This window comes from Pan paniscus, chromosome 12 (genome assembly GCF_029289425.2).
Source record: "Pan paniscus chromosome 12, NHGRI_mPanPan1-v2.0_pri, whole genome shotgun sequence".
Classification (NCBI taxonomy): Eukaryota; Metazoa; Chordata; class Mammalia; order Primates; family Hominidae; genus Pan; species Pan paniscus.
The window spans coordinates 56,095,079-56,102,202 of record NC_073261.2 but is presented as its reverse complement, the minus strand read 5'-3'; the positions used below and the strand labels follow the sequence as shown (position 1 = coordinate 56,102,202).

The 7,124-nt window shown below is 48.8% G+C and overlaps 1 protein-coding gene across 1 annotated transcript; it reads right to left on the bottom strand.

Moving 5' to 3' along the window:
- On the bottom strand, positions 1–6,112 carry FAM136A (family with sequence similarity 136 member A). Its single transcript, XM_003830943.7, has 3 exons — positions 5,940–6,112; positions 4,855–4,995; positions 1–1,501 (listed from the first exon to the last, which is right to left on the bottom strand). The coding sequence occupies exons 1-3, from the start codon at positions 6,024–6,026 to the stop codon at positions 1,313–1,315; spliced, it is 417 nt and encodes a 138-aa protein (XP_003830991.1). The 5' UTR covers positions 6,027–6,112; the 3' UTR covers positions 1–1,312.
- Between the last annotated feature and the right edge of the window lie 1,012 nt (positions 6,113–7,124).

Below are 7,124 nucleotides of genomic sequence, written 5' to 3'. Positions count from 1 at the left end.
TGGGGAGAAAATTAAACCTTATTTATTTTTAAAACCAAACCACTAGGAAAATATATCACAGCCTGGAAACAGCAAACGGACAGGCTATATTATAATTTCAAGTAATAAGTTGGTGAAAATTCAACAAAGTTGCTATCAAAACAATAAGGTGCCATGCTGGGGCAGGAACACTGCCAGCTGCACAAGCCCCAGGCAAAAATGGTATTTGGTAATGGGGGCTGCCTCTCCTTTGCTCTAAGGGAGTCAGCTCATCCTAGCCCAAGTTGCTTACTTTTTCTCCCTTGAATTTCCTGTTGCCAGGGGTTTGTCTCAATTGGGCTCTGTTAATTCAGGGGGCTAAGTAGGCAATGCTAGGTGTAGGCTTTCATTCCATCTGTTCTAATAAAACCAGGTTTTTCCAAATCCAGTACTTCATTACTCTGTTGTAATCAAGTAGCCAACTGCTCCTCTTTTACTGTTCATTCCTAGATACTAGTATATATCACAATCAAAACCCCCTTCTCTTCAAGGGGAAAGTGTTACTGCAAGATTGTCCTGTCATTTTGCTACACACAGCCTCAGGGGCCATCAGCCAGTAATTCTGCTTCCCATAATTAGTGTGTCGTCACCTCTCATGTTTCTGCACGGTCTCCAGGCTGAAAGATGCAGCATGTAATAATTTTAAGAAATGTACATCCACATCTTGATGACCAGAAATGGGGATCCACAAGGAACATTTCAGAGTTCTTATCCAAACTAGTCTACCTCCCAGTTCCACATCTTAAAATCAACCTGTACGCCCTTGTATAAATTACCCCAAATCAAGAAAACAAAGACCCAGAAAACTTTCTTTCCCTTCTAAGTTAGTGACCTCATTGATTTTGTTTCACAGCTTATGGAAGATGGTGTGGTGATACTTTTGGTAAACAGGATGTTGGCAACAAAGAGAAAATATCTCTCCTCAGACTCCACCAACTCTAACCTGCCAGCCTGTTAGTACCTGTGTAGTAAGAAGAGTCTGGTACCTTAGAGGGCTCTGGCTTGTTACAGGGGAGAGCCTTACTGCCAGGACAAGCACTGGCCACAGGAAATAATAAGCTCTAAAACTCTCCTGTAATATCTCTGACTCGATTTAGCACCACTTTTTTCCATTTCATTTTTTAGGGACTGAAACATAAAATAACCAGTGTCCAGAGGCAAGTGACATGTGCCTTACACTTGTGGCCATCCTTCATTTCTTCATTCGTAAACTTCGCTTAAAAGACTAAAATTCCCAATTCCTTATAAAAAATATATTCTTGCCCTCAGCCCTGATGGCCACTGGCAAAGACTTTTATTTTCCAATTGATAAGAGAGCCTCCTTCATCTTCTTGGTCATAGTTGGGATGAGGTGCATGTGGTCATCCACACACTTGGTCACACAACTGTCCAGCTGCTGCTTCACCTGAAGCTCCTTACTCCCAGCATCTATTGAATCTTTGGCTTTGTCGTTGCAATGCATGGTGCACCGGGCCAGGCGGTCCTGTGGCAAGAAGGAAGAACGTAGAAAAAGCTGAGAGTAAGGCCTCCATTTACTGCGTGCTCATTATTTGTTAGGCCCTGTGCTACAGGTTTAATATGTATTATCTTGGTCAATTAAAGGGACATGGTAGTGTGATTGGCCAAGTTTTTTTTTTTTTTTTTTTGAGCAGAGTCTGACTCTGTTGCCCAGGCTGGAGCGCTGCGCTGCAGTGGCACGATTATGGCTTACTGCAGCCTCAACGTCCCAGGCTCACGCTATCTTTCCACCTCCGCTCTCAAGTAGCTAGGACCACAGGCACACGCCACCACTCTTGGCTAATACTTTCTTAAAAATTATTTTTGTAGAGATGGGATCTCCCTATGTTGCCCAGGCTGGTCTTGAACTCCTGGGCTCAAGTGATCCTCCCTCCTTGGCTTCCCAAAGTGTTGGGATTATAGGTGTGAGCCACTGTGTTTGGCTTTCCAAGACTGTCTTGACTCAAACAGAAGATGGCACCAGGAGGGCTCAAACTATTACTAGAAAGCAGGTGAATGACAGAATAAATTGGGCAGAACATTCTTCCAGGAAATGAGAGGTCCCTAGAGGTTATTGTAAGATGTACAAACATCTTGATTCTTTTTTTTTTTTTGAGATGGAGTTTTGCTCTTGTTGCCTAAGCTGGAGTGCAATGGCACAATCTCGGCTCACCACAACCTCCGCCTCCCGGGTTCAAGTGATTCTCCTGCCTCAGCCTCCTGAGTAGCTAGGATTATAGGCATGCGCCACCATGCCCGGCTAACTTTTTTTGTATTTTTAGTAGAGACGGGGTTTCTCCATGTTGGTCAGGCTGGTCCCAAACTCCCAACCTCAGGTGATCCACCCGCCTCAGCCTCCCAAAGTGCTGGGATTATAGGTGTGAGCCACTGATTCTTTAAAGTCTGTTCTTTCTACAGGAAAACATTCAATTCAACAAATATTTATTGAGCATCTACTATGTGCCAGGCACTCTTTTAATGTTAGGGAATATAGCAATGAGTAAAACAAAGTTCTTACCCTTACAGAACTTACATTCCAGTGAGAGGAAAGAGACAAACAAAGTAAATGGAGATGTGGAGGAATTAGGTGGATATGTGGAGTTTATCAGTGAGCTCTGGCCTACAGATATAAATGCAGGAGCTGTCAGCATAGAGATTATATTTACAGCTATGAGGCTAGAGGAGACTAGAGAAGTAGGCAGAAAGGAGAAAAGAAACAAGGACAGCCCCAGGCACTCTGATGCTCAGAGGCTGGAGTGGGGAAGAGAGAGCAAAGGAGGCCAAGGAAGGAGGCAGAAAACCAGGAGAGTGAGATGTCCTGGTGACCAACTGAATAAAATGCTTTAAGAAGGAGAGGGATCCACTGTGTCAATGATGCAGACAGAGTAAGATGAAGACTGAGAAATGACCCCCGGATTCGGCCCCATGGAGGTGAGTGGCAGGAGTGGTTCTGGCCCAGTGAAGAGTGAAAGTCCACTTGGAGAGGACTAAAAAGATAATGCAAGGGGAGTTATAGAGCAATCCAAGAATCACATTTTCAAAGACCCCATCTATAAAATTAGCTGTCAAAAAGAACACAAAGAAACCCTTTGGGGTTCCATGATCTTGAAGAAGTTATTCCTTCATAATGGCAGTAACTTTGAAGCGTTTTGAATGGAAGAATGTAAAGATGTGTCACATTGTGTATAAGTTTTCCATGTGGATGGAACCTCAGGCTATGAAAGACTGGCTTGGAAGTAGGCTTGCTTCCCCCAGGTTCCAGAAAAATATACTTAGAAGATGGGAGTAAAATGAAGTTGTGGATACTCTTTGCTCCAGAGAGGGAAACAGGGAGCTCTTTTGGTAACCTCAGAGGGGCTTGTGAGCCAGGAATCAGTGAGTCAACAGTAATAATGATTGACATAAATGACTGCTCCTTAGTGACAGAGGGGCTGCCCTCTGGGTATAGCAAGTAGGGGCAGTCCTGGGTGGGTGTATAAGTCCATAAAATGGTGGAAGGGTGTTCCTCTAATCTGTACCTTTTCAAGGCTATCCTACCTTTCTAGAGATTCTGCTGTTTTAAAAATAATATATGTTTTAGGAAACTTTATTTTTTTATTTTTATTTTATTTATTTTTTGAGACGGAGTCTCGCTCTGTCACCCAGGCTGGAGTGCAGTGACGCGATCTTGGCTCACTGCAAGCTCTGCCTCCCGGATTTACACCATTCTCCTGCCTCAGCTTCCCAAGTAGCTGGGACTACAGGCGCCCACCACCACACCCGGCCAATTTTTTGTATTTTTAGTAGAGACAGGGTTTCACTGTGTTAGCCAGGATGGTCTGGATCTCCTGACCTCGTGATCTGCCTGCCTCAGCCTCCCAAAGTGCTGGGATTACAGGTGTGAGCCACCGTGCCCGAACATTATTTATTTTTTTTTGAGACGGAGTTTCGCTCTTGTTGTCCAGGCTGGAGTGCAATGGCATGCGATCTTGGCTCACTGCAACCTGCGCCTTCCGGTTTCAAGCGATTCTCCTGCCTCAGCCTCCCGAGTAGCTGGGATTACAGGCACCTGCCACCATGCCCAGATAATTTCTGTGTTTTTAGTAGAGATGGGGTTTCACCATGTTGGCCAGGACGGTCTCAAACTCCTGACCTCGTGATCCACCCACCTCGGCCTCCCAAAATGTTGGGATTACAGGCGTGAGCTACGTGTCCAGCCAGGAAACTTTATACTACACAGTATACATTCTGTATTTGGTGGTTATGTCAAAAGGAACAAACAAACGCCTCCTCCCCAACAAACTGCATAAGGGCTCTTGGTCATGAACTCCCCTGGTAACTCCCCATTACATCATTTCTTTTTTTTTGAGACAGAGTCTCGCTCTGTTGCCAGGCTGAAGTGCAGTGGCGTGATCTTGGCTCACTGCAACTCCACCTCCTAGGTTCAAGAGATTCCCCTGCCTCAGCCTCCCTAGTATCTGGGACTACAGGTGCGTGCCACCACGCCCGGCTAATTTTTTGTATTTTAGTAGAGACGGGGTTTCACCATGTTGGCCAGGATGGTCTTGATCTCCTGCTCTCATGATCCACCTGCCTCAGCCTCCCAAAGTGCTGGGATTACAGGCATGAGCCTCCGCGCTCGGCCTACATCATTTCTATAGGAAATGATGTTCAACTTAAGGCACTCAACCGCCAAGACTTTTTCCAAAATTTCAAACCCTGTGAAAACTGGTTGGCCATCAGTATCACAACTGTTAACAGAACCAAGACACTAAAGCCAAGAGTTTTGAACAAATGCTTGTCATCTCCTGCAAAAGTCTGTATCAAGGACTACAGTGCTCTGTCTAGGATATTTCTCACCTGGAACTTCTCCAACTCACTGGTGACCAAAGCCTGGGCTTGAGCCAGAGGCACATGGCAGCGCTCGATGCACTGGTGCACCTGCTTCATGGAGGCCTGGCTGTCCTCACAACAGCTGGCGCTGCACCGGAACATGAGACCCTGGGGAGAAAGGGCAGAGAGGTTAGGTAGGAAAGTCTCTGGGGACAGAGATGACTATGGAGCACTACAGGAGTTAGAAGGCCACGTGGATATTTGCACCTCTCTCTCCACCTTCTGCTTTCACCTTCCCTGAGAATAGACACCAGGACCTTAAAACCACCACTGGGGAAAATTATCCTCAATGTCTAGTGTAGTGTTTCATGGTGTCCTTGCTGCTAGCTCATCGGCACCTGTTGCACCGATGGTTGGGTGAACAGAGGTTCCCCCGAGTGGGTAAGAGTAGGGTAGTCTGACGAAGCCAAATTCTGAAAACCAGGAGCCTCTTCCACGGGGTTCAGAGGTCAGCAACCTAGCAATACAAATTCCACCAGAGGGCAGCCGACCCACTAATCAATGACTCAAGGGGCACTATCTGGGAAACACAGACTCCGTGAGAGAAGCAGGACCGAAACACACAGAGGCATTGCGGGGCTCAGAGAAGAACAGTGTAGAAACCCGCGCTGTGTGAAGCGAGGTTGGGCACAAGAGAAGCAGGCATGACCTGGCCAACGGGGAGGCCGGAAGCCCTCGCCTTTCTGGTCTTTCACGTTGGCAGCGCCTCTGCTGGGCCTCGGGCCGCTCACCTGAGGAAGGGGCCGCGTAAGAGGGGAAGGTGGTGGGGCGAGCGCCTGCCACCAGGGGCTTCCCACCTGCCGCCGAGGTCGCTCCTGCCCCGGGCTGGAAGGGGCGGAAAACAGCCTCGCGCATGGCAAGGGCGCACGGATTTCATCCGATCCGCCAAAGCTTCCGAAGTCCTGTCCGAGGCCGCCCCGGCGACCCCAGGGCCGCCCACACCCGGTCTGCGGGGACGCGGCTGCAGTGCAAGGCGTCGCGTGGTGGCTGAGGGAAGGGCCCGGAACCCACCCGCTGAGAAGGGGGTCCTGGTTCGGCCCCAGCCCCGCTACCTGCATCTTCCGGATGTTCTCTCTTTCCAGACTCTTCACCATGGACTCCACCGCCTCCTGCACCCGGAGCTGCTGCAGCTCAGCCATGGCGACCCCGCGCTGCCCCGCGGCGCTCCGCGCCGGCGCCCATGTGGAATCGGCGTACGGGCCCGCCCCCTCACCGCCCTTCACCGCCCTTCGCCGCCCGCCCTTCCAGGACCCACGCCCCCCCTGGCGGCCGAACGGAGCCACTGCATGCTGGTGTCCGCGAGCCCACCGCCCTCCTCCCGCTTGGGAACCGGTCACTGGGACACCTGCCCTGAGGCTGCTGCCTGCCTTTCCTCCTCCCCTCCCTTGTCCCTCCCTTTACATTCTTTAAAATTATTTAATGTAATTTACATACAGATAAATGCCCAGATCTTAGGCGTGCTGCTTGATGAGTTTTAACAAACCCTGTCCGCCGGGCGCAGTGGCTTACGCCTGTAATCCCAGCACTTTGGGAGGCCGTGGGCAGGTGGATCACCTGAGCTCAGGAATTTGAGACCAGCCTGGCCAACCTGGCGAAACCCCGTCCCTACTAAAAATACAAAAATTAGCCGGGTGTGGTGGCACATGCCTGTAGTCCCAGCTATTTGGGAGGCTGAGGCAGGAGAATTGCTTGAACCCGGGAGGGAGAGGTTGCAGTGAGCCGAAATCACGCCATTGCACTCCAGCCTGGACGACAGAGTGAGACTCTGTCTCTAAACAACAATAAAAACCCAAACTCTGTCTTGTCCCAGTCTCTGTCCTTTCTACCCCATCTCCCCACCCCTGCCCTAACTGGTCTGCTTCTGTCACTGTAGATTACATTTTCTCTTTCTAGAATGTCATATGTATGTTATTATCCAATAAGTACTCCTTTTCTGTCTGGCTTTTTTAGCATATTGCTGAAAAATACTTAGCCTAATGCTTTCGAGATTGAGCTGTGTTGTTGGTTCTTTTTTGCTGCTGAGTAGTATTCTATTGAATGGACATACCACATCTGTCATTGTTGTTTTTTGAGACAGGGTCTCACTCTGTCACCCAGGCTGGAGTGCAGTGATGTGGTCTTGGCTCATGCAGCCTCCACCTCCCTGGTTCAAGTGATTCTCATGCCTCAGCCTCCCGAGTAGCTGGGATTACAGGCATGTGCCACCACGTCTGGCTAATTTTTTTTTTTTTGTAGAC

Excerpts from the sequence above, each read along its gene's own strand:
- FAM136A (XM_003830943.7), bottom strand. The coding sequence starts at position 6,026 with ATGGCTGAGCTGCAGCAGCTCCGGGTGCAGGAGGCGGTGGAGTCCATG. Across the intron at positions 4,996-5,939 it reads AGAACATCCGGAAGATGCAG|GGTCTCATGTTCCGGTGCAG; the intron begins GTAGCGGGGCTG and ends CTTTCTCCCCAG. Across the intron at positions 1,502-4,854 it reads GTGAGTTGGAGAAGTTCCAG|GACCGCCTGGCCCGGTGCAC; the intron begins GTGAGAAATATC and ends TTCTTGCCACAG.